We start from the raw sequence: 26,844 nt of genomic DNA on the forward strand, positions 1-26,844 counted from the left end.
TTGTGATCTAGCTGGAGGCCAGTCACTGGTGTACCCCTAGGGCTGATACTGGGGCTAATACTGTTTAACGTCTTGAATAATGACCTGGACAATGAGACAGTGTGCACTTGCAGCGAGTTTGCAGATGACAAAAGATTGGGAGGAGTGGTTGACAGACCAGATGGGTGTACTGCCATTTAAAGGAGGACGTCAACAGGCTGGAGAAATGGGCAGACTTGCATCTTGGATCACACTGTCTCCCATCAAGTTATTTTTTATGTCTGTCTGAAAACTGGCTAGGACCTTCATCTAGCAATTGTACAGAGAAGCTGTTTTAACATCTAGCCTTCGGAGAAAACAGGTCTTCTCTCTCATGTTCACACATGCTTCAGTTTTTCTAGTTCAAACTAATAGAGCTATTGGCTCTTTTGCTGTCTTTCCTTAGGTGGTCAGGAGAGCAAGATTTGCAAGTTGAGGTAACATCTTATATTATCTGGCTTACATAGTTATAAGAATGTGCATTTTGAGGAATCTGGGACATCCTGCAGGAGGCCAGGTTGTTAAATACCAACTTCTCCATCTCTACCCTTATGAAAAGACATCACTTCAGCTTTTTAGGATCTCTGAAGAACCAGTGGAATCCTTCTGTCATGGAGATGTCAAAGTACTACCCTTTAATTAAAAATAAAAAAAAAAAACAAAATAATACAAACCACAAACAAATCTGTCAAGATTCTCCGTTTTCCCCCTGAATAAGCTGAAGAACGCTCCTTAAAAGAAAATTTTATGGCTCCCAAAACATTTTCTGTGTCTGTTTGTTCTACAGGGAAGACAGCTCTCTCAGTGCTAAATTGTCTTTCTTTGGACTGTCACCAGGAGTTAATTTGTCTCACTTTCTATGGTATTTAAACTCAGAATCTCACTGTTTTTTTGTTTTGTTTTTTTTTTTTTTAAAAGCTTGCATATACAGTCTTTAACTGCCCAAAGTGAGCAAGGCACAACTAGAATGATTTAATTTTTCCTAGTATCTACCTGAAGGCAGAAATCCTTGAGCCAAGGAGCTGCAAGGTACTGTCCAGGCCAGTTAGTCCCACTGGACACAAAGGGGAGTTCTGTTGCAGTCACTATAGGTTTAAAAGATGAACAGTCGAGACCAAATTCTCTTGTCTCACCCAAATAATTTATTGGAGCTTCTTTCACTGAAACTCTCTCTAAATAAATTAAGCAAAAACATGTATCTCTTCTTCGTCTGTTTCCCAGCCTGGGCTTTGAAGATGTTAATAAGCAGAAATCTTCATAAAACCTCTAAAGCTTTGAATCTGCAATGGCAAAAATAATTTTCAGTAGCAGCTTCTTTACATGCCCAGTCACAGAGCAGCCTGTAGCCACCAGGAAAATTTTAAAAAAAACCAAAACCCTTCCCCATGTATCAGGAGAGACACAAGAAGAGGGAAGGCATGAAGCCCATTGTACCCCTGTGTTTCCTCTCTGAGGCTCCTGTTTGCTTTCCCCAGGTTACTCTCCCTACAAGCAGCACTGCTAGCCATTTCTAACACTCATTGCATGCCCCATTAGTCTGCAAATAAAAGGAATTAAGTTCTCCATAATGCCTGCAGATCACTGCTGTCTGGTAGGAGGGAGGTGAGCTGCACACTGTCCTTAGTGCCTTTTACCTGAATTCTTGTTGCTTTGCTGTTGCTTCAATGCCTTTTGCCTATTTGTATTCTTGCATTACCCTTTCTGATACTAGCATAAACTCTCCTTCAGGAACTGAACTCTTCATTACTAGTCTATGATGCATTTAACTGAATGTGTGGTTTTCATCTTTAACTAAATGAATACTTTTGTCTCCTGTACATCTATCACATGGAGCAGAGCACACTCCTGCTCGTCTGTTGTGATTTCCACATAGTTTCTGCTATCTGAGAAATAAAGCTTGAAAAACAGGTAGCCTGAACAGGCTGGGAAAGTCCGACTTCTTACACTTGGAGCATTTTTCCCCTGAAGAAGTTAATGTGCTGTGATGACACTGAGTATGGAATCATCTGTGGCGGGTTTCAGGTATGATCTGTGACCTTTAACGATGGGAGGACAGCTGTTATTTTAAGACTGCCCGTGATGACAATGCTAATATGTCATGCTGCAGTCTTGGTTTACTTACGCTGGTATTTAAATAACAACTGTTCTGAGTTGTGTGAATATGGAGGAATGTTATGTAAAAGAGAAAACAGTCAGGTCTCATAATTAGTTTTGAGATGGAACTTTCTGCAGCCAGCTGTAAGATAGGGGGAGATAAGAAAAGTTTTTTATGAGAAATTATGTATCGTTATTTTACGGTTGTATAATAGAATCATAGAATCATAGAATGGTTTGGGTTGGAAGGTACCTTAAAGATCATCTAGTTCCAACCCCCCTGCCGCAGGCAGGGACACTTTTCCTCTAGACCAGGTTGCTCAAAGCCCCATCCAATCTGGTCTTGAACACTGCCAGGGAGGGGGCAGCCACAAGTTCTCTGGGCAACCTGTTCCAGTGTCTCACCACCTTCACAGTAAAGAATTTCTTCCTAATATAAATCTGCCCTCTTTCAGTTTAAAACCATTCCCCCTTGTCCTATCACTACTTGTCCTGTATAATGCTGTTATACAAACAGTTTATGCACAGGGGTTTGAGCTGTGGAAGTTTTTACATCTTTATAATTAAGACTGAAAGAAGCAAAATGATCTATGAAATGTGTTAGCTGGCTTTTTAGAGGGAAGACCTGTGCTTAAAGCAAACTGGAGAGCCTGAAAATGTTCCTGTGCATGTGGAAGGGAGGAGTGACACTGGTGTATGACTTCTGCTTTTGTACTTTGTTATGAGATTTATGAACTATATATAGTAATTATCCAAACTTTAATGAGCATTTGTGTCTTCAGGTTCCTCAGTTTTAAATAGGATATGGCTACCTATCTCGGATTTGGCAACTGCTAGAAGACAGTGACCCTTAAATGGTGATCTCTGCATGAGACTGCAGATCGTATACAGAAATGTGTGGAGGGATCGTATGGGCTCCATTCCTACTCCATTCAAATCAAGTAATTCATTGAGAAACCACCGAGGCATATGGATGTAATGATCTGTTAGACCCTTCCTGTTTCTGCCTCCTGTGATCCCCTAATGATTTATGGTCGTTCCCTCAATGCAGGAGTGAGCAATTGCTAAGGGATTTTCCGATGTGGGAATAAATTTCCCATCGGGCTATCTCAGCACATGGGGTATTTCCATTCTCAGCAGAGGTGCTGATGGTAGTACAGGTGCTGATGTAGCTGACTTTGGTGATTAATAGTATCATTTGTCTTCCTGTTTTCCCACAATGCTGAGGATATGTCAGAGAGATCTTTAGTGTGAAACAAAGACAGCCTTTTTTCATCTGTCCTTGGGAATTGATCTACCATGTCCCCATACAACATATTGGACCTCTGGTGACTGTCTTTGCCCTTAAGTTTGATTTTTATTCTGTTTGTAAACATGAGGATTTTAGCCTTTTGAAAACAGCTGATTTTAAAGCTGGATAAATACCTGGTACATTCTTAGTATCCTATTACTGTACAATTTACTATAATTGGCACTACTGAAGAAGGCAGAAAGTTTTCATAGCAAGATTGCTCAGTGCTAAAGGCCATAAATAACACATATTTTAGTTTGGGACATGTTTGTCTGAGGTGTGATTATAGTTATTATGCAGCAGTTTTAAGAAAAAGACCCATTTTGAATTATTCAAATCTCAGTGGATGGACAAAAATGAGAAGCAACTGTATCTTCTGCAGGTCCACTGTGAGTTGATGATTTGCTGATTTTGGAGATTGTTGGTATACAGACAGGTTAGCAGTCTTCATTGGAAAAAAAACCCTCTGAATGCTAGGAATATAAAGCACTGAGTTCAGGCTGTAAGCATGCTTTTGGCTTGAGTCAGGGCTGTTAAATATGGCTTACAAATTTCAGAATTAAGATCAGAATTTGTCTTTCAAACATGAATTAGGCATACTGAACCCAGAGATCTGATTTATGTACCTCCTTAACCTCATGTTAACCTCATGTGATTTATGCACCTCCTCAACTTCACGAGTTTTCTTCTAAATTTAACTTGTTATTTTATTGCACTTCTGTATCTCTGTTTCCTTATACAAATGTCAAATTTTCCAGCAAACTCAGAACTGACCCCACTTTGCTTCATCACTGAAGTCAGTGATGAAACTTTTGGTCTCATGAAAAGGATTTTATAATGTCATTGCCTGTGAAAGTGGGAGGCTGAGCTCTGTGCCCCCAGGAAATCTATTCCAGTCTTGTGATCATACGACTTGAGTGGGAACAGAGTAAGGCCAGTGAGTCCTTTTGCAAATCCAGTCTTAAACTTTGCCTACCCGAACAAGAACATCTGGAAGAGAGAGGCTCTCTGTATGGGTCATCTATAATTTTGCAATAAAACTTACAGGGCTGGCTGGATTCAGAGTGCTGTAATTATCCAATCAAAGCATTTGCCAAAATGTGGTTTGGAAGGTCAGTGCTTAACCTATATATAAACCAGAAATGTCTTCCAGCCCATCAGGTGCACTATGTATTTTCGGCAAAGCAGTGCCAGTCTGTAGCTTTGTGCCTTGTGAGAGCAGTTTCAAGATGAGGCCAATTTAGATCAGCCATGGAAAATTCTGTTTTGCCCACGTAATGAAGTGGGTGTGCATGGCTGTGGGCATTGCTGGATCTGCTGCCAGGAGAAGGGAAGAAGAAAACAACTAATAGCTAAAATCTCACTTGCCGATAACTGCTGGCTGGCAATGCCCACAGTGGTGCCATCCATGGACAGCTCTGGGTTAAAGGGCTTTGCTCTGTCATTAAAATAAGCATTAGTGTTTCTGCATTTAACTGAATCTGGGGTCAGTTGGGCAGAAGGTCAGAAAGGGAGACTTTCAAGTCTCAGTATCTAAATCAGATCTGAGATTATGAATGTTTCATCCAGGACTGAGAATGAAAAAAAACCCCACAAACTCCAAGGAGGAGGTTGCAAAGCTCCCTTCTGTGAGATTCAGGGCAAAGAATAAGCAAAATAAAATGTGTTTTTGGTATGAATGTATGATCTATGGATGATTGCATCATGAGTGGTCACTCTTCTGTGCCTAGCATAGGCTGCAAAGTGCCTGTTGTATTTATATGTATTATATGTACTTATATGTATTTAATGTGAGTGTTATTAACTTGACTCTATCCCACATAAAGGGATAAAAAAAAGCCTTTAATATAGAAGTAGGAAGTTTAGCTTGTGATCAAATGTGGAACACATTACATGTACCTAATAATGGCAGTGTGCGCTCACAAGCTTAATTTGAGCACCTTCAAAAGATATTAGTTGACATGGTGGTGTCAGGGCAACGGTTGGACTCGATGATCCCAGAGGTCTCTTCCAACCTGGTTGAGTCTGTGATTCTGTGATATTAATAACAGTAAGCTAGTAAACCTCGGGGAAATAGGTACAGAAGGCCAAATTCAAGTGTCAGAGGTGTAAATCCAAGGATTTTATTTTGCTTTTGTGGAATTGTTTCTAATTTCTTTCCTGAGAGAGTAGAGTTTAGCTTAACAAGAGCGCTTCTGAATGTTTGACCTGTGGGCAAACGGAGGCATATGAGGATTATGAGACTTGCCAGAGGTCACTGAGTGAGTTAGGGAACCTATGGGAAGAGAGTCAGTCTGGTGAAATATCTTGCAAAACCACTGATGCACCCAGACTTGTTGACTTACAATGGAATCCAGACAAGGCTCTTTTTTGAAAGAACGACAGAAAGTAATTTGAAGCTTTGTGTCTAAACCTAGGGAGATTACTTGTTCCAGCAGTAGGACCTCGGTTACTAGTACTGTACACAGTGCAAGATGGCAACATTGCTCTTATGTAGAAATATATTGATTAAAAAAAAAACTTGTTCATGTTTTCACAAAAAAATTATTTAAGAAATAATTGAAAACTCAAACTGACAAGATATAATCTGGAAAAGTAAGACCTGGGGGATCTAGTAGTGCAGGCACATAATCTCTGGAGAGGATGTAATGGTTAGTTCTCCATCGCTTACAGAGTTGGTTTCTATTTTTAAGTATCTTTCTAAATAAATGCCAGAAACTGTCACCCTAGATGTAGAGGTTGAAATGTTCTAATATGAGTCATGCAACTGGTCATATTAGATGGTTTTAAAATAGAGAGAAACCATTGACAATATGAAATGTAGTAATTTCCACATGATTAAAATCTCTGTGTTCCTTTAACACAATTGAATAATGAGTGCTTAAGGGGAAGAAAAAAAATTAAGTGCAGTAGGACTGTTGCATAAGTCAAGCTGTGATTGCTGAGTTGTTGCTCCCTTACTAGTTTAGACTCCCTCCGAATATGGTGCTGATGATGACTTTGCTACTCTGCAATGTCAAGTAAGCTTGTGATCTTTAACATACGACAGCACAATTAACCTTTAACCAAATTAACCTTTATTTCTACTTAGCTGGAGACTTTCAGCCTCTATCTTTTGGAAAAGTTGCCCCCAAATATAAGAGGAATGGAATGATTTTGAAGTGGTTGAATAGGACCCAGTGCTGCTTTCTTGCCTAGTTCACGTCTGGGCTGTTTGGGAAGGTATATGGAGTACAGTAGGTCAGTTCATCACTCCACGAATCCATCAGATGTTTTCTTCAGCAAGGGTGAGAGCAAAGGAGCTAGCGCTAAGGTAACAGCCTTGGCAACAGTGGCAGCATGTTGTTTTTTTCAGCTTGTCCTCTGGCAGATACCCCATGTGTGAGGCTTACACTTCCTTGGGAAGGGTTTACCTTGCAAAAGCAAAGACCTTGAACATCAGTGTAGAGGCCTGAGTTGTGGCAGTTACCCTGTGTTGTCATTAATTATTTAGAATAAAATAATTTTGAAATCTAATTGTCATTGTTATTTTGTGGTCTCTTTCGTGTCTTGGTTCTCATCAACTGGACAAGTATGTCAACTTGCAGATTTCTAAGCTGCAGGGGGGGCATGCTGCAGCCCTGATTGTATGAACCCCAGACCTCAGCTTCAGATTTGGTGTTAAGTGGTATGGTCACAGCTGTCTTACTGTGAGGAGAGGAAGGAAATTTTGTCCATCTTTGCAAGTCACCCATTTCTCAGAAGACTAAAAGAAATCTTTAATGAAACGAATGGTCACAATTTTTGCATCTGTGTGGTAAATTACCTGAAGCAACAGGGTGGGATCTGCTCACCAGGAATTGCAAGGCAACAGCTGACTCAAATCTGTCCTCACCCTACAATTACATGGAGAGGGTAACGCCAACCTCCTGTTTAGGACTGAGTGGCCACAGCAGGGCCCTTTTATTTTTAAAACATATTGAACTGTTGAAAGGAACTAAACTAAATAAAGGCCCATTCTTTCCCAAGCCTTCCTTTTTGACTTCTGTGTGCAAAATTGAGAGCCTGCAGATATTTTTATCTGTTTGTGTTTGGGAAAATAATGTTTGTGGCATTTTTTTTTAACTCCACTGTGAGACAGAAGAATAATTTTTGATGAATACTAGAGTCAGTATATATGTGTATGTATATGCTCACACATGTACATGCATGTGTGCATGTATATATGTGAATATACATGTTTGTATATATGTATATACATGTGTATATGTACATATATACATATTTGTGTGTATATATACATATGAAATAGAATGAAATCTTAATTATGTAGCAGTTACATGACATTAGAACAGCTCGTAGAATTTAATGTAATTCTGTCTAAGAAAACAAAGTAAGGTGATCAAAATAATCCTTTTGACCTTTTAAAAAAATTTCTGTAAATCTGTGAAAATGACATGTGCTTCTGTGGGAGTTTGGTTGATTGCTTGTAAGGGAAATGAAGACAAATGGTAACATTTGCGCAAACTTTTGTCTCATTTTCACTTAGTCTGTAAGGTTGGGACGTGCTCTCTGAATGTAGGTGTATGCAGGCACAGAGACATCTCCATTTCAGCTACTCACATGAGGTTCCTACACAGACAACACGGACATCTGGCTCCTGTAATCAGTGGGTTCCTGGGAGTGATTTGTCTCATCCTAAAGCAGACATCTAAAGAAGGATGGAGATATTGTATAGTAAAACTATCTGTTCCTCCTGATAGTACAAGGAGTCTAGGGTAATTAACTCGGATGTAGACGTCTACCTTGCAGGTGACAGAGGTGAAGCCTACCTTAGGAAACCAGCTCCTGCTTTACATATAGGTGTGGATGTCTGCTGGAGGTTCTGGAAGTGCTCAGTCACATGCAGGATCCCCACTTGCTTACCAAGGAGTTAATGGCTGTATCTGCTCAGGAACTCGTGTACAAGCATTATGACCCACGTCCTTTAATGTAATTAGGCTTGTTCAGAAACGTTTTATTTAAATCATTTGGATTTACATGCAAAAGGGGATGGAGCTGCTCCTGATTTACCTCTTTATTAACTAAATACCTTTGTAAACGACCTCTGAAACTGAGACTGGATCCTCTAGTTAATCAGAAGCCTTTGAATATTATATTTCATTTATTCCCTGTTGACACAAAGGAAGGTGAAAGTCTTTCATTGGGGAACTCCCCAGTGCTTTTACCTCTACATTATTTTCCTCTGAATTTTTTACTGATTTCTCTAGTTATATTATTTTTGTATGGTTCATTTTACAGACTATTTGGATATATGGCAACCCTTAAATGTGTCCTCTGTTCTCATGGATTCATCCATCTCAAACTTCGAAGTTGTGCAAGTTAGTAGAGATATATCCAATGACTTTTCTACTGCCAGAGACTTTTGTCTATCCGGTAAGAAATAAGAAATGGTTATTCATAGCTTTACAGAAAATATTGGCTCGTGAGACTGAAACACCAAGAACAGCTTCTCCTCACCCCCTTGCTTACATAGATACATTGATTTTACTTATTTTTAAAGGCTACCTGGTGTCTGTGACTTTGAGAGAAGGGACCTGAAATAATTTATCTAATGAAAGATACAATCGACATAAAGTGTCATACAGTGGCTGGGTAGTTTTGACATCTCTTGGGCGCAGAGACCTCTTGCTTCTCCAGTCATCGTACAACTTGGAGAATATTGTAGCGAATAATTAAAGGAATAATAAATGTCATTATTTTCTAAAGAACAGTTAAGATGCTCATCAAGCGAGACAGATGGTAGAGCCACCTACCATTATCTAAAGTAACCTCTAGCTGTGTCGCGTGAAGGCAGGTTAACTGAGAGCTGGGATGAAGCAGAAGTTGGGCTGTAGTAACAACAAAGGGAACTGCTTTAATCAAGAGCCTAACTAGACAGCAAAGAGTCCTTTAACTTCACATGACTGGCAAATCCTCAAATGCCACAGAGTGGTGGAAATAAGGAAAAGTCAGGTTATTGCTCCCACCTAGTGCAGAAGATGGCCCTTGGAATGGTCCCATTTTCTGCAGTAGATGGTCCTCACCTTAAGAAGATGAGCCGTGTAATTTTTTTACCCTTTCCTTTTCCCATAACTGTTTGAAGGAGCCTTTCTAAAGGAAAAATGTTGGCTATCCACCTCTGAGTGGGACAAACTGGGACAAGTGAGACAATACTTTTCTTATTCTGAACCTTCCCCTAGGGCTCCCTGGGGACTGTTTGAATTCAGCTGAGGTCCTCAGTAGTTTATTAGCAGATGCTTTTCTTCTCCTAAGAGCTGTGATACCAGTTCTCTTGCTGTATTACTCTGTTTTAAAGCCAATATAACCTTTTGTCCTTTGGCTATTTTGGAGAATGTTCTGGGTATATGGGGACATTTATGCCCCATTATTCTGCTTTAGAGCAGAATCCTTGTCGCTTGACCTGTGGTAAAACCTTTATTTTAAGCGTCTTATAACAATGTCATACAAAATACTTTGAGAATACATTTTTACTTGCTCTTTTTCTTCACATTTCACCTTACAGCTTGTTCAAAGAACCAGTCATGTACAGTGGTTACACTGGAAATCCAGCCTTCAGCAATAAGATGCCTTTTCTACCCTGATACACAGATATGCACACATGGCCTGCAAGGGCACAGCTGCTGGGTTTTACTCAAAGAGCCAGCTACGTATATCTATAGGAGACAAGGTAAGAGCAGGTTAAGGCTGTGGAGGAAGGAACTCAACTGTGATGGCCTATGCACAATCCTCATGAAAGGGGTGTGAAGAAATCCTCAGTAGGCATAAAGCGGTATGGATGTCTCCTAGACAATTGTCCATTGCTGTTTCAGTGGAGTTACAGCCAAGCAGGATGGGAAAATGTCTCCGAATACTTTTCATAATAATGCACAAAATCATAGTGTTATCATCTAGTATTGAAGCAGGTATAATAAAGGAAGTTTGGTCTGTAAAAGAGGTTTTGGAAAGTGCAGAATGTTAAAAACGAACAAAAAACCCAGCAAGAAAAGTCCAGCTCCTTCCTCTTCATCTGCAGTAGATGTTTCTGTAAGTTCTTCATTCTAAACTCTGAGAATAACACAAGGCATGTTGAAAACCCACTGTCAATTGAAAGTCTTAAGGACCATCTCTGGAGAAAAGAAACAAAAAAACTCAGAATCACAGAATGGTTAAGGGTTGGAAGGGACCTCTGGAGATCATCTAGTCCAACCCCCTGCCAAAGCAGGTTCACCTACAGCATGTTGCACAGGGTCGCGACCAGGCGGGTTTTGAATATCTCCAGAGAAGGAGACTCCACAACCTCCCTGGGCAGCCTGTTCCAGTGCTCTGTCACTCTCAAAGTAAAGAAGTAAAGAAGTTCCTCCTCATATTGAGATGGAACTTCCCATGTTTCAGCTTGTGCCCATTGCCCCTTGTCCTGTCACTGGGCACCACTGAGAAGAGTCTGGTCCCCTCCTCTTGACACCCACCCCTAAGGTATTTGTAAGTGTTGATAAGATCCCCTCTCAGTCTTCTCTTCTCCAAGCTCAAAACAAGACGAACTAATATTTTAAAGAGGTGAAAATTATTTATGAGATAAATAGAAGTTATGTAGAGACATGAAAATTCTATTGTTTGGCTATGTACTTATTTTGAACTCTAAGTTTTTGTTGGCTTTTTCCTTGATTTTTAAAAGATACTGCTTTATTTTGTGTAATACTGATTCTTTCTTTTGTTAGAAACCAGGTAACAATAAGGGGGGAGGGAAGAAATATTTCCTTTTCTGCTCACTGAGGTTTCTGTGAAGAGCTGACAATCAATGAGAAGCTTCTAGGTTCAAGCCTGATGAGAGAAAAAGGGGTTTATCGTTATCAAGTGAAGCAAAATCACAGACTCAGATGAGAAAGCTAGACTTCTGTAGTTGTAAATTTATGTACAGTTTTGGTTTTAGTCACCTGGCTTAGAATTTGGTTCTTGCCTATCAAATAAATTGTTTTAGGAGATAAATAGTACCAGGTATCACTTAGCTCTGTTTTAAAGTAAGGCATTATTGAAAAAAATTGTTCTTTGGATAAATAGCTAATGATTCAGATAATCCTTATATAAAAAAGAAAAAAAAATGGCATCAAACTAGAACGCCCTAATATTCCATAATTTTCTCCAAGCAAAAAATAAATTCAGATAGCAATTATGTTTGATCTAAAATATAGATACTGGCATAAGTTCTGTGGAAGAAAATGGCAGTATTCCCAATAGAGTGTAAGGCAGGAGATGGTGATGAAGGCTCTCTGGTACCCCAAAGTCTCACATTCTCTTCTCTGGCATGTAGAAGACACACATATGTCTGACTTCAAGAGATCACTTGCACTGGTGGTTCCCACTTCGAGAACAGCAGTCCCACAGGGGACTGCAGGGAATTGGGACATGGTTGTGCAAATTGCCTTCTTTTGAAGCTCTTCTGTCTCTCGCGATGAAACAGTCCCTGGAAAGGGGACTGAAGTGCATGTCTTTCCTGGTGAGAGCCCAAACCAGTGAGCTCTGTGATTATCTTTCCTCTCTGACTTGCTATAAATGTTTGAAGATTTAACATTGTGCTTTTTAGAATCAGAGGAGAGGGGGAAGTCTGAAAATCTCTCTCAATTTTTGTAGAAATGCTCAGATTTGTATTCTAATGTGATGTCTGATCTGGAAGAAATGTTTGAATAAGGTTTTGGAAAGTTAAATGTTTGTAACATCTAGCATAGTATGAAGTATTTTATAAGGAGAGAATAACACAAATTTATCTAAATTTCATTTAAAAAAGTGAATTAGACACTTATCAGTTTAAAATTAAGGGGAATGGGATTAATTTTAATTTATGAAATGGTACTAACTTCAAAATCAAATTATTTTTCCTCCGTTCCCTCCCCAATAGATTTATTCCTGCCCATTTCTGAATCTGATTTAACGCCATCTGTGTACATCCCGTCCCATGGAGATCTGATGGGCAAATCCCAGGTGATCCGCATTGGCTCGGAGTGGAGAAATATCAGCCAGTTCCTGGGGATCCCGTACGCTGCACCTCCCCTTGCAGAGAGGCGCTTCAGTCCTCCAGAGCCGTTTGCTTGGGTGGAAACCTGGAATGCTACCGTGGCTCGGTAAGAAACCCCTTTGATCATCTGCATAAGTGCTTGTCCATCCAGGTGTATAAAAGTAGCTGGAGTGATGACCATGATATTTGTGTCCTTTCTTGCAAAAGAACCTACAGGGTACAGATTAATACAAGTTTGGGTCTTTGTTTAGCAAAAAGAATAATTTCCCTGTCTATACGTTAATGCAGAGTGTTTAATCAAACAGGGGCACTTTAACGCTGTTGTAACCAGAATCTGTGGGCCTCGTATGGAAATTCTCTGCCTAGTAGTGTCTAGGAGATCAGGCTGAAGGACTTAGTCTTTTCTGTCCAAAAACTATTAAAAAGCAAAAATTTGCTAAATAGCTTGGACAGAAGTACAGAAGTTGTAAACATTTTAGGTAATGCCTCAAGAGGAAACAAGCGCTAGAACTGCATTAGCAGATGGGCTAAATTTCTCCTAAGTCCCTGTGTCTAATGTTTCCTGTTGTCTGCCCTGGCTCTTCAGGGCTGTACAGACATCACCGTCGGTGAGTTTAGGTTGGAGGCACTCTAAAGACAGAGGCCTTGTGTGCATGTCTGTGTTTTATTTAGTCTTACGATATGAGTCTTAATTTTGTTGCATTGGGGAACCAAAATGACAAATTGCGCATGTGTATTAATTAAAAAAAAGAGGGTTTGCATGACACTACTTAGTACATCTGTGCTGTGGAACCTGTCAGGACAGTGGATTTCTTTTTAAAAAAACCCACAGCAAATAGAAATGCAGTAACAACAAGAAACAAGATATGAAAATGGAGTGGTTTTTATAGGGTCTTTCTCACAGTGCATCCATGCTCCACGTAACAGAAAGAAAACTACAGAGCACATGAAACTCGCGTGAGTGAGCCATGCTGCACGTGTACAGAGGAAGTTGATAGAAGAGAGCTGGTACCCGATCACGTTCCTATCAATAAAAAGCAGACCATTTCCTGGAAGAAATGAGGAGCTGCAAGGAAAAAAAAGATAGAAACAAGAAATAGGAGATTGAAGTGCAGAACAGTCAAAAGGACAGAGTCTGGTGGAAGGACTTGGTCAACTTTCTGTAGAGGGAGTTGCAGAAATCAGGGCTGATAGCAGAGGTTTAGTGACGTGAGAGCTTCCAAGGCAGCTAATACAGACCTCAGGTCTACTGAGATCCTGTGTTATCCTTCCAGCCACAGCTTGCCATGCAGTCCTGTTCAGTTCCCTGGCACCGGGAGTGGTCCTCATGTGGTTAGTGACGAACTACTTGAGCTAAGTGATCTGGCCAAAAACTGACATGGTTAAGGAAATCATAGATGTTGCAAGGGAGGTGGAAGGATCGCACCCTGCAGGCCTGACATGAATCACCACCTGCTTGGTGGAAATACACTCTAAGGCTACAGATTTAGAGACCTGTCAGCTCTGTGGAAGCTGTTTGGTCCCTCCATTACTCCAAATTTGTTTCCAGAGGTTTCTAGCAAAGCCTAGAACTGAATGAAAAGAGATGCAGCATTGTCTTGAGGAGTTGAAAGAGCATCTGGCTTTTGGTGGTCTCATCCTTCAGGTTGCACCTGAGTTGTGGAGGTGTTAACAGCGTAACCACAGTAGCCATGCAGCCTTATTTACGTTAGAGGGATCTGGTGAGATGTGGCTCTTTGTTTCCTTAGGTGCACAGTGATGCTAAGTTAGCACACACACCATCAGCTCTTTGTGTCTGCAGCCACAGCAGGGTGTCTGCTAGGACTTTGGTAAGACCCATCTGCCTCTGTGGTCTCTCTTTGAAGACCTGGTGTTGCAAGGAGCAGCCTGGCTGAGATTTTCAAAGCAATTTAGGGACCTTAGTTAATCTGCTCCTATCTGTTGAATTCTCAGTGCTTCCTTAGGCCAGTGAAAAACTTGGACATTACCTTCTGTTATTCATTTAAGGTTAAAAAAAGAATTCTTTGAGCTTAACACCATGGAGGTGTACTTGCAGAATCAGAGGGACCTCACTCTCTCTTTGTATAAGAAGTGTGGATAACTATATTTTTTAGGAGTCTGTTTTGGTATTGCACAATATTTGCATATAAGGAATTCACATTAGCAGAGTGCCATTACTGACAGAAGAGAAATATTTACTTATCAGCCAGGACCTGATAAAAGACTCACAAAAAAAAAAAAAACCCAAACCAAAAAAACCCCAAAAACCTCCTCCAGCTGTTGAAGGCTCCAGCTGCTGGAGGAGCTGTGGGCTTGCCTCAGCAGGTGGCAACCTTTCCCTGGAGTCAGTCCTGGCATGAGGAGATCCTGGGAGCTGGAGGTGCTGGGAATCTTGATGAGTTGCTAAAAAAAAAAAAGAAAAAAAAAATAGCCATGAGCACGGTGATGATTCCTGCTGCCCTGTGGAAAACTGTATGATTAACAGTGTTAGACCTGTTGTCCTGGCTGGGTTCCTACCTGGGAATTTGTATTTTGTCTGCCTTAAAATGGCTTGAGCAATTTTGGTCGGAGATGATGTGCTTCTCTACTTCAGTGTGAAAGCTGTTGAGGGATATCACGATCCTAGGAACCGCCCTTATGGAAAGATTTTGTAGAATTGCATTAAAGCTGGTCCTTTGCCTTGTAGTTTTCTATTAAATTCTTCACACCTTTGGTGTAAACTTTTACAAGGACATTAAAAATGGTAATTTAGAAATAATTCTCTGAGATATTACTGTCTTTTTCATAGCCTCTTTTGGCTTCTTCCCTAATAACTTGTGATGCTTTTCTGTAACTCATTATGTGATATAAATATGGCTGTGAAGAAGAAAGAACTGGCTTCAAAATAGCTTATTATCTGAACTGCAAGAGTCATCCACTTGTTTCTTGTTGTGGAGAGAGCTCAAGCATATGAATCTCATACAGATGAGGGCCAGAAAATTATTTTCTGTACGTGGCCGGCTGGCTGAATACCTATTGAAAGGTTACTTTTAACATTGCTGGGCACTGTTAAAGGTCTGCTATGATGCTTAGAGCAAACAGATTTTAAAAATGCATTAAAATTTTAAACTTACCATATTTTCCCACAGAGCATTAGAAATTAAAATAAGTATAAGTAAATGTAACCCACAGACTATTAGAAATTAAAATAAATAACTGGCATTTCAGCAAAATAGTGGATTACCTAGGTGTGCAGGCAATAGCAGGGGGAGACCTGTGCCTCAGACCCCCAGTCCTGCTCCCCTTACATCTGGTGCGAATTTTGTGCAGTTTATGTAAAGCGTTGAGTTTTCTGAAGGCTTATTTTTGAGTTCATATCTTTTTAAAATGAGGCTGGTTTTCTGAGGGAAGGATTCTAGACATGAAATTACAATGTGTTTTTTGCATTTGTATGTGTGTATACAAACCCACGTATTTGTTACTAAAGTATAGATGGGCATAGTGTTAAATGCGATAGAGAGCTATAGATTTAAAGATTTTATAAACTTTGTGCATCAAAATATGAGGAAATAGCAGCAGTGGAAAAAGAGTACAAGCTTTTTTATTGTAATTCTCTCAATCCGTATCTCTAGGGCAGCTTGTTGGCAGCCAGGAGATGGAGAGGCCCCGTCATACTCTGTCAGTGAAGACTGCCTATATCTGAACGTCTTTGTTCCTGCCACCACTGTAAGTAGGAGACGAGCTGAATTCTTCTTTTTTGTAGCTGAGCACTGTCTCTTTTCAAAATACTTTTAATTGGCATGAATGACTGTTTTTCATGTGGTGTTCACAAAGCCCTTCAAGGTTATATTAGGCACTCTGTGGTTTGTACTGGTTCAAGAGTATTCCCTATAGGCTTTTAGTGAGCCACGTTTGGGTAACTTGGAGAGTAGCAAATTAAAAAGCTGGAAATAAGAGAGAGACAAAGAGGGAAACAAAACACAAGAGGAAGGTGGCAGCAAAGGAGGAGAAATTAAGGACAGAAATGGCAATGTCCCTGAAATGAGACCATTTGTCCAGGAGACGATAACGCAATACAACACGTCACATCGACACTTGCCACCAGTTGAGTGACAGTAGATGAGGTTTTTTTCACCCTCATCTTTACTGTTCCCCTGTTGACATCTGTGGGAGCTGTTGAGGAATGAGGGTAGCAAGAAATGCTAGATTTGTGCCCAACCCACAGAGCATAAAAATAGATGTTTTAAAGATGACTGGGCCGATGGTACAATCTGAGAAATTGTCATTTGAAAGCTCTTGAATTCCTCATTCTAAACAGATATAAAATAAAGCTTCAGGTTAGAGCCAGCTTAGATGATTGGCCAAACGCCTGGGGAGCTGGGGATAAAGATGCTGAATAACATGTGAATCCCATCGAAGAGTGGGATTAGAGCACAGAACAGTTTTTCTTTCCACAATACTGGTAATTTTCAGAAGGTAACAGTGGTTATAATAGAAATTTATGAATTTGTCATACTGCATGTCTGGGAAGAGCTGGTCTAGCTGCCTGACAGCAGCACACAGAGTCCTTTGCAGGTGCTTTTAACCACCAGAAAGACCAGCAGCCTGTTTTCTCCCTGCAGCACCACACTCTCATTTTGCCTTGAGCGCAGTCAGCGGTTATTAAAAACATCAGGACACTGTCCCAGGCAGGTTGCCATCTCCGCTTAAGTGCTGCTTTCAAGATAGCTTATTTGAAAGCATTGTATTTTCTACCATCTGATAGACTAAACAGGCTTGTCTTTTCCCCTTGGCGGTGCTGAGAACTGAATCCCTCCTGTCTTTTGTAGAGGTGTAAGGTAGAAGTAGATCCCATCAAGTCAATCAGTTTCACATGCGTAAGTCTAGCCCAAGAGAGAACCAAAACTTCTGTTTTTGCAGAAGTAGCTGGGAGCAGAAGGCATGGCATTTTCCTGTTTCTTTTTGTGGCGAGCTCTATTTTTTACTCGCATACAGGGAGCTATAGTTATATATTTTCAGCCCATGGAAAGTTAAATTAGCTAGTAAACACTGAATATAAAACCTCCTGGAGAGCAGTGAATGCAGAGGTCTTTCAGGAGCATTTTGAGCCTGAACAAGAGCATGGTGCAGGGACTGCTGCCTGCCACCGAAGGACTCTGTAAGTGTCAAGCAGTGAAGAAGGTGAATGACATCACCTCATTTTGCTTCCATAGTTACGTGTACCACATAACCCTCCAAATAAAACTGGCACTTCTGAGAGACTTTTTTCCACCTATAACCATCACCACCTGTCACACTAGCAAAGCAAAGCTGTGCTTCAGCTTGATTTGCAAAGGGTTCAAATGTAAGATCAAGAATTTAAACTCTCCACTAAGTAAGACTAGAAAGTGTACCCTCTCTCCTCTTCTCCTATCCCCTGCACGTGTTATTCCCATCCTTATCACATCATCCCTGTTGCACTCAATTCTTTATAGAGCAATATTGTACAGTAGTAAAAGCACTTGAGGTTGCCTGGCTCAGTAGAGTTTAAATCTACCCCTGCCAAGTAGCTCACTAAATGTTTTACAGAAGGATTGAGAAGATGGTTCTGAATATTATAAAGCCTTTCAGGCTTCCAGCTGACTTGCAGCTTCCTGGTGGATGCTGAACTTCTCTCCCCCTTGAGGGTTTGCACATGGGACCTAAGCCCCTACAGGCATGAGACCACGGTGGAGCTGCTGGGCTCCTCACAAGACATCCCCCTGCTAGCTAAGCCAGGGAGCCATCTGACCGTGTCCCAGCTGGAAGTCTTTGCACAGATTTTACACCTCAAAGTGCAACTGTGCATTTTGTTGCCAAGTACTAAGCAAAACCCTGCACTGGGCAGTAGCCACGTGGCAGCCATGGCCTGTCTGCGAGGAACGTGCTGGCCCCTCTCTGCCCAGCATTGCCCCACGAGTGCCCCACTGCAGCCTGGAGTGGATGCTGGCAGTGCTGCATCTCAGCCTGGTACCATGTGGTGGGGGTGTGAAGAGACTGCCTCCAGCAGGCTTTAGTCAAAGTCGTGCATTTCTTCTGCCTCACAGATTTAATTGGAATGGTTGATTGAATTTGATTGAGAACAAGGCTTGGGGAAAATTCACTTATATTCAAAATAAATTATCCAGCAGCTAATGTACAGTAAAAAAATAATTGGCTACCAAATAGATATCTAGATAGATAGGTGATATAAAATATCTCATATTGTGAGGCATAGTTCAATTATAGCATGAAAATAATTGTTCTAGGCTGTTAAGACTTAAGCGGGAAATGAGAAGGCAATTATGTTAAACAGCCTTCATCTAAAATGCCCAAACCCATGAGCTCTGAGATTGAAATCTCCTGGGATTAAAACCCTAATTATTTTTCATTATAGTTTACCTTTATGTAGGAGAGGGATCTGTATTTGCTCGCTGCAGACTAGAAATGGGAATGCTACGTCCAGACACTTGGCACTAGGCACAGCCTCAGTGCGAAATCTTCCCCCGAATTGCTCCATACCTGTTGCAGCAGGCTTTGTTTTGTCATTTTTAACTTTTATTTCCCATCTTTGCCTCTCTTAAGCTTTTCCTCACTACAGCATTGGGTAAAGTCGCTCAGCATAATGTAATATACAACTTAGGGGGCAGCTGGAGGTCATGGTGAATGCAGGCTGTGGACATGTGGGAAATGCCCAGTTCAAACCTTAGGCTGAACCGTGCTGAGCTGAGGGGATGGAGCAGGCTCAGCATCGTGTTTAACACTGTTTTAGCTGACATGGCTCGATGTGGTTGTATTTTAGAATGAATTTCTGTGTGAAAACAGATTCTTTCATTGTTTTTCTTTGCCCCTATCTCTCTTCCTGTGCTGCGTGCGGTGCAGAAATGGGAACCAGGGGCCAGGCACTGTGGATTAGGCAATTTCTATTCAGGAGCAGAAGTTCCTGAGAGAGCGCAACATGTTTCAGTGCTTGCAATTTCTGGGGTTTTCTTGGTAACATTGTCGTGTTCACAAGAAGCCTCTGAAGTGATTCTCCAGATAGATAAGTGAGGAGTGTGCACAGTCATGACAAATTAAGGGCAGCTGAGGGGAGTTTGCCTCCTATCCTGTAATTTGGCAGGAGGCTGCAACCATCACTTCTCTACTGCTTCTCCTGTATAGCTGGTCACATTTTTGCTGGAGACATTCTTTGCCGGAGCAGATGGGACTGCTGTGTTTAGCTAAGCTCCATCCAGAAAATAACAGCAACAGAGCCCAATGCCCTCTAGCTGCAGGGAAAAACAAACCTCAGATGTACTTTGATGCTGCTGCAGGGGCCACCAGCCTTTCTTTGAAAAACACCACCAGCTGCCAAAGCAGAAAGAGGGACAAGTTGGTGTGCGTGACCTGCTGATGAGCAGAGGAGAGAGGAGCCTCCTTCGGGATAGTCCCAAAGCGGACAATGGGGGATGAAAATGCTGAATGGAAAATTGAGGTTACACTGAAAAAACCTTTCTAGCATTGAATCAGGTTATTCTGCTTTTTGCAGCAGGAAGGAAAAAAAAAAAGCAAAACCCAAAACCCCTCCGTATGTTTCACTGGTATTTCTTCCAAGTGTCATCTTGACAGTGCTGGTAAATGCTGAGGTCTCCTGGGCAGTTCTGCTTTTGTGCTGCTCATGCAGCAGCAGCCTGGCTGCAGCCCTGCTGCGGGTGCGGAGAGGGTCCACACAGATGAGGTGCTGCTTTGGGAAAAAGCCTCCGTCTCTGAGCAAAATTGGGTGCCTCTGCAAGGAGTGCTAACATGGGCAGCAGTCCATTGTAGCTCCTTCCCATCCCAGGAGTCCTGCTGGGCTCTCTCAGGGAAGACACCCTCTGTGCTTCATGAGAGGTGAGTCTCTCCCATGCAGAAACAATGTCCTCTCTGCAGGACCTCTGTATGTATCTGGTAGGGGAAAACCTCTGTGGTTTTTCCTCCCCCTCTATGGGGATTGAAGGAGAAATGAGGAGCTCTTGTCAAATGAGATTTTTGAGACTAGGCAGTGTTTAAGTGCTGAAGACTGGAGAGTACGAAGCAGCCCTGCACAGCTATTGAGTTAGTCCTGCTCAAGATGGGGCAACCCAACAGGCCTTTTCCTTCTCCTGTTTCCCACTTGTTTGAATTTTTCCTGTGTGTTTTTGTAAATCAGACATGTTATAACAAAGACAAGCCCACCCACATGCTCAATGGCCAAGTCAGCAGGATGGGTCTGCCTTGAGCTAACCTGGTAGAGTTGTTGGCTGGTGGAACACAGTGGTGTCATTAAATCTTCTTTATAGTGGACATGGCATGCTCTGTAATGGTATATAGGTCATTGTGGACAATTTAGCCCTAGAATTTCAGACAGAAGGCCAGATATCCTCTCATTATGGTCACTGTTAAAGAGCTATGAATGGGTTAGATAATAGTGGGGAAGACACTTGTGTTCTCATCAGTGACCTACAAAAGCAGTTGGCTACAGGAATATTAACCTGGTTTATGTCACGGCAGGTCAAAAACATGTCAGTGCTGGTGTTCTTCCACAACGGAGGGAGTTACAGTGCTGAGGCAGAAAAGACAACCATAGATGGATCATACCTAGCTGCCATCAGTAACATCATTGTCGTGACAGCAAACTACCGGGTCGGTGTTTTTGGCTTCCTTAGTATGGGTAAGTAATGGATTTCTAGACAACACAACTATGGGCTACATTGCATTCTGTAACACTTCTGTTTCTAATTCTAAAAATAAAAAAAAGGTAAGTTATTTTTAAATTTGAGAAACATGTTTGCAAATGAAACTGTGGATCTTGGGTTTTGCAGACACACACAAAGATAGGTTAGGCATTAAAATTCCTGCTAATATCAGTGGCCTGTCATTGTGGATATGGTTTTCAATGTCTCCAACTTCCAGCTGTTCCATCCGTGAAATTTTACTAATGCTCAGTTGTGCCCATGTCAGAGTAGGGAAGAGGCAGAGAGGGGTAACTGCAGGTTAATGGTAAGAAGAACACGAAAGTATGGAAAATACAGCACAAAAATAGTTGGTTGGTTCCTCAGTAATTCAGCCAGACTTCTCTGAAGGACTTGCCATGTGTAATTTGAGTTCTGTTAACCTATGTTACTGTTCTGGATGTGACTGAACATTTGCATGTTCTCTGCATCCCTTCCCCATATGCTAGTGTAAAGGACACTTTTGCTCCCCTATTGCCTCTTAATACCAATTGCCATCAAAAATTATACAAACTCCCATTACGTACAGGATTTTATATTGTGCAAAGAGGCATATACACATGGAAATGCACATTCACATGTCCCTGCTGATCTTTGGGATTATTTTTTTCATTTTGCCTTTTATTAGATTTGCCTGTTTAAGCAAGTAGGGAACTCTTATTTCTACCATCTTTCAATTCTGGCTGGGGCAGGGGAACTCAAGGTAGAGAGCCACAGAGAGAAAATGCAACAACGGCAAGTGGAGCTCTGGCTCCATCGGTTCGGTGGCCATCCGTGGTCTCTCTAGTGGACATTTTAGTACCTTTATAACCTTTAGGAGGTTATATTTGCCAAGTTTGCAAATACCAGACCTACATACTTTGCCTCATGATTCTTTTGAGTATTTACTGCTAGTGATGCTGGGTGGATTTTGCCTAGTTTGGGGTTATAGCTGCAGCTATTGGTTTTTGTTTCCTTTCTCTGTTTTACTGTTTTGTTCAAAGTTGCCTCCCAGCAAAGCCTGTTTTTCATTCAGTAACTAGACACCTGGCACTACAAGCTCTTTATTCATTTAGATATAAAGTTGGTAATAGGTGTATCTGGGGAAAGAATCACTGTTTTCAGCAGTGCAAACCGGATGCTTATGAAAGTGATACCGTGGCTTCATTTTGGCTAGAGCCAAATACCGTGTGGATACGTGCGGTGCAAGCTTCCATTACGCAGCACTGCCCACGCATTACCCACTAACCTCCTTCAGCCCTGTGAATCTCCCCTCAGTTTCTTCCTAAGTGGAAACTGCTAGTTGGGCTAAATATTATATAGCAGTATTTATATGATGATCCATAATTTAGGGATGAGGAAAATTCTCCAGCTCCTTTTTACAGGTATCTGCACACATGTCCCAAAAAGTCAGTGCATGAGCTGAATGTACAGAATTTGCATTCCTGCAAACCTTCAGATAGGGGTGGTCCATTTCAGACAGGGAGTGTTCAGGGACCTTCTCCTTCTCTGTACTGTGGAGCTGCAGCCAGGGAAAAGTGCGGTCTTTCCTGACCTCTTCCCCTGTGGGAAATCCTTGCTGTGCATTTGGGAAAATCTGCTTGCTCCAGAGGGAACTGGAGCAAGTAGGAAGAGCTCTTTGAAAGAGTCATTGGAGCAAACTAAGCACCATGTCATGGGAAGCCCTAAAAATTCCTTTAGCGCCACAGTCCTGTTTCCCCTATATCCCCTTAGTCCATGTCAGGGTGATGAGCTGTGTTGTGTCTATACCAGGCTCCTTGTCAGCATGGTTTTTCAGTCATACCCTTTCTGGTGATCAATGCTCCCACTGCAAGATCTATTCTTTGGTCCACCACAGGTTGCTGGAGTACCTCTTACTCCTTCTGCACATGACCAGTAGCCACTGAGGATTTTCAGTGAAGGTTGTCAAGCTGGGTCAAGTACTATAAGGGTTTTTCTCAAGACTAAAATTATATTCCAGGGATGTTTCCATTCTTACTGAAAGACTTGGACAAATCTTGGTCCTTTGGAAGTTTTGCCATCAGTTTCAAAGGGGGCAGGAGCTCACCCTTAGGACTGTGGGGACATTAGCAGCAGGATTGTTAGAAGGCCCTGAAGTTACAAACAAAAGTTATCATCCTGTGAGCAATATCAGTTTCATTGTCCAACTAAGCAAAGTGCTGAATCCTCTTATGCTGACTTGTTATAAATTGCAAAACTAGAAATGAAGTTGTTAAATGGAGACTTTGGGGGAGGAAGGGTAGTGAGAACAACAGATTTCCTTTTTTAATTTTTTTTTTTGTTAGTTCTGCAGTTGTTTTGGTCTCCCATAAACAGGCCAATTACAAGCAGTCAAAGAGCTCTTATTCTTCGAAGTATACAGGATGTTTAATTTAATTTGCTATCACCCATTAATGTTGCAAAAAGTGATGCACATTCTTACTAGCACCTTCATCTCTCTCTTTGCACCCAGAAAAGTTAAGGTGAATTGCCAGTAATATGGATAGCAATGATAATAAAAGAGTATGGGAGAAGACAGTCATGTTTTTAGGCCTGATTCTTTTAAGAGTCCATGAAGTCATATAAACCAGGATGATTTTCATGCTTAAATTTAGCACTATTGTTCTTCTCCAGTTTAGTAATAACAGAAATGCATATGTTTGTCATTGTTTGCTTCCTTCTGGACACCATTTTCTTTTAATTCTCCTGTGGTTCCCAGGAATGTGATCTTTTCCTAGAAAAAGACTGCTTACAAGATTTATATCCAGGCCTATCACTCAAGCAGTAGAAAAGATTCCTGGCAGAAACGTTTCTTTTAGTCCAGCTACTGTGAATGTCTGTGCATGCATCTGTTCCCCAGTGTGGTACATTTCACAACCTGGCTGTGGTTTTTGCCAGGGCAAAAGGAACTGGTTATATTTACCTCCTCGGTCTTGTTGTTTATTATACCGGTAGTGAGGCACATCGTGTGGCTAAAACATTTACATGGATTTCACTTCCTCTGGGGAGGTCTCGTGAGGCATGCAGCAAACCCTTGAAATGAGGTTTCCTTTTTAACAGTGTCTACTGGGTGGGTTTATTGCTGAATTGAGAACCCTGGGAACTGGTGATGTTGTGCAGAACAAACTCAAAACAACCCTGAAAACTAAAGTAGGGACAGTTTTTCCTTGGTTGCTTCACTGGTGTGGCTTGGCCTGATCATCTGAAACTATGGCTATAGGTGGAAGGTTGTAGTTTCTGGGGTCGTTTAGTTCTTGCTTGGCTGTCCTACTGAAAGGGCACTAACAGTCATGGCTATTGTGATGTGGGTGTCTGTGAGATCTGCAAGGCTATCAATAACCTGGTCTCCTCTGTATTCTATTCTGCTGCTTAAATAGGTCTCTCTGATATCTCAGTAATTCATTACGGTAGGGATGTGGGCATCTACTACAGGAGGTATGCTTTCAATTGCTCTTTGCCTGAGACAGGGCTACCTGTCCACAGAGTGGCAGCTCCTCATTCCACTGTCTGTTCATTTTGATTCCCTTGTTTCTGAGCCTACCCTTACTTTAAAATTGTACTGTTTTGTCTTGGCAATGGAAGAAACAAATAGTTTCAGCTATGTTTCTATTCCTGGCTTTTCTGTGTTGCTTTTTTTTTCCCAAGTTTTGAATGTGGAGGATTTGAAGTCATTAAAAATGAATGACTCATTGTGGATTAAAAAGTAGTAGACAGTGAATAATCTTTTTCTATTTCTTTCTCAGAGACTGTGTAGGAATTACTTATTTCTGCTTTTGTTGATATAAAATTAAGCTTGCCTTGGGGTTTGTATCATTAGACACTTTCAGCATTAGTTTCCTGTTAATCAAACTATCAGGTTACCACTGGTTGATGTTGAAAAGAAAGTAGTCTTTTCAGTGGTGATACCTAAGCATGGGGAGTACATGATTAATTATTTTTCTTTTGTTTTCGTGGGAACAAGAATATGAATACATACAATTCAGATCTCTATCAGTTAGACATAGATCAATCTCAAAGGATATATATTGAGATATTATAAAATAATACCTATACATGTGCAAAGAAATGCATGATGATGTGACTTCTAAACGATTGGTCGGATTGGTAAGTGTAAAAGGGATCTAGGGAGCAGAAAGATACAATTAGGTATACTCCAGGGAAACAGTCAATTGAATTTGTCAAGCACGCTGACGTTTTGTTTGCTTTTAATTTATTTTAAGATCAAGCTACTTACTTAGAAAAAGAATTTCAGGGCCTAAATTTACGGATACTTGAGCCAGGATTCATATCTCTTGCCATGAGGTGTCCAAATGAAGCTTAGAAGTTGGAGTGTTATTGTTCTATAATCAGGACAGACAATTAGGTACCTCCAGGGATGCAGTTGGTAGAACTGCTAATTATATTAACTTTATATGAACTGTAATTTCTTGTATTTTTATTAACTTGTTCTGGGCTTGTAATGAAAAACACCAGTATGTTATGGAGCTTGGATAAAAAGCTCCTGCAGAATAGTGTCTACAGAAAGACATGATCAGATATTTTTGAGTGCTGGCAATTAAACAGAATAATGTTTAATTACTCTTAGTTGCATCCTAGCCTAAGTATGGTTGCAGATAAAGATTGTGGAGTTCTCCACTCTGGCTTGCATCATGCTTATAGCATGAAACTTTTGGTTGTTTCGTTAGGGAAGATTACAAAGTATCTGATTATTTTAAGAGCTTAATGAATATGCATACATGGTAACTATAGAACTGAATACTAGCTCTTGTAAATTCTTGGAGTGGTAAAAACTGAAATGGAGTCTGTTAATATAGTGATGACCTTGGAAGAGGCCACTTCAGCCTTTTAAGCTCCGATATCAGTTTTGTCAAGGTTCAGCTGCGAGAGCTGCTAAAAATGAACATTTAATCAAAACTTCAAATGTTTATAGTTTTATTTCTTTTCAGACCAATTTATTTATTTTTCACAATAGGTTTGCCTGAGGCAAGTGGAAACGCCGGCCTTTTGGATCAATTGGCAGCTTTGAAGTGGGTGCAGCAGAACATCGCTAGCTTTGGAGGAGATCCAAGCCGGGTTTCTTTAGGAGCTGACCGTGGTGGGGCAGACATTACCAGCATTCACCTGCTCACAGAGGCAGCGGATATGGACCTCTTCAGGAGGGTGTTGTTGATGGTAAGTCCCATTCCTACCTCTTTGACTTCTTTGTGAAAGGATGTCGTTACAGGTGTGAGGGTGTTGCAGAGTGTGGGTTCTGGTTTTATTTCATCCATACCTTGGCAGCACTAATAGGGCTGTTATTGCTATAGTTATTTTTCATCTCACCTGTGACTGCTATCTCCAGGAGCTGGGTGCTTCACAAGGATGTACAAGTGATGCACTTTGGTGATTGATTTAGTCATAGTAAGAATCTGGTTTTCGTCACTGTGGTTTTTTGTGTGTTATATAAATAGTCTTGTTTCATAACTTATAGGTACAACAGGTTAGTTTCCATTCCATAAATACAGTTGTTGATCAGCAATTTTTAGACTCTAAAACTGATGAGCCAAACATCCGCATCTTTAAAGTATCCAATCTTTTTATCTGATCTCATGACAGATTTCATTTAAAAGAAAAAGCAAGTTTCAGAGAGAGAGTAAAAATCCATTTACCCACGGGCTTGTTTGCTGTCAGCTTGGACCTTTTTCACAGTCACCTCAAGTGATTCATATTTTTACAGTCCCATGTTGAAT

General features: G+C 41.0%; 1 protein-coding gene across 1 annotated transcript in view; it reads left to right on the forward strand.

The window, feature by feature from the left end:
• Positions 1 to 26,844, forward strand: part of TG (thyroglobulin) — a 164,741-nt gene that overhangs the window by 68,612 nt on the left and 69,285 nt on the right. The window contains exons 36-41 of the mRNA XM_068396990.1: positions 8,684 to 8,818; positions 9,948 to 10,112; positions 12,315 to 12,537; positions 16,043 to 16,136; positions 20,916 to 21,075; positions 26,088 to 26,287. Coding sequence (XP_068253091.1) covers positions 8,684 to 8,818; positions 9,948 to 10,112; positions 12,315 to 12,537; positions 16,043 to 16,136; positions 20,916 to 21,075; positions 26,088 to 26,287 — 977 coding nt within the window. The remainder of the gene's footprint in view (positions 1 to 8,683; positions 8,819 to 9,947; positions 10,113 to 12,314; positions 12,538 to 16,042; positions 16,137 to 20,915; positions 21,076 to 26,087; positions 26,288 to 26,844) is intronic.

The sequence above is a fragment of the Nyctibius grandis genome, chromosome 3 (assembly GCF_013368605.1).
Source record: "Nyctibius grandis isolate bNycGra1 chromosome 3, bNycGra1.pri, whole genome shotgun sequence".
NCBI classification, from domain to species: domain Eukaryota; kingdom Metazoa; phylum Chordata; class Aves; order Nyctibiiformes; family Nyctibiidae; genus Nyctibius; species Nyctibius grandis.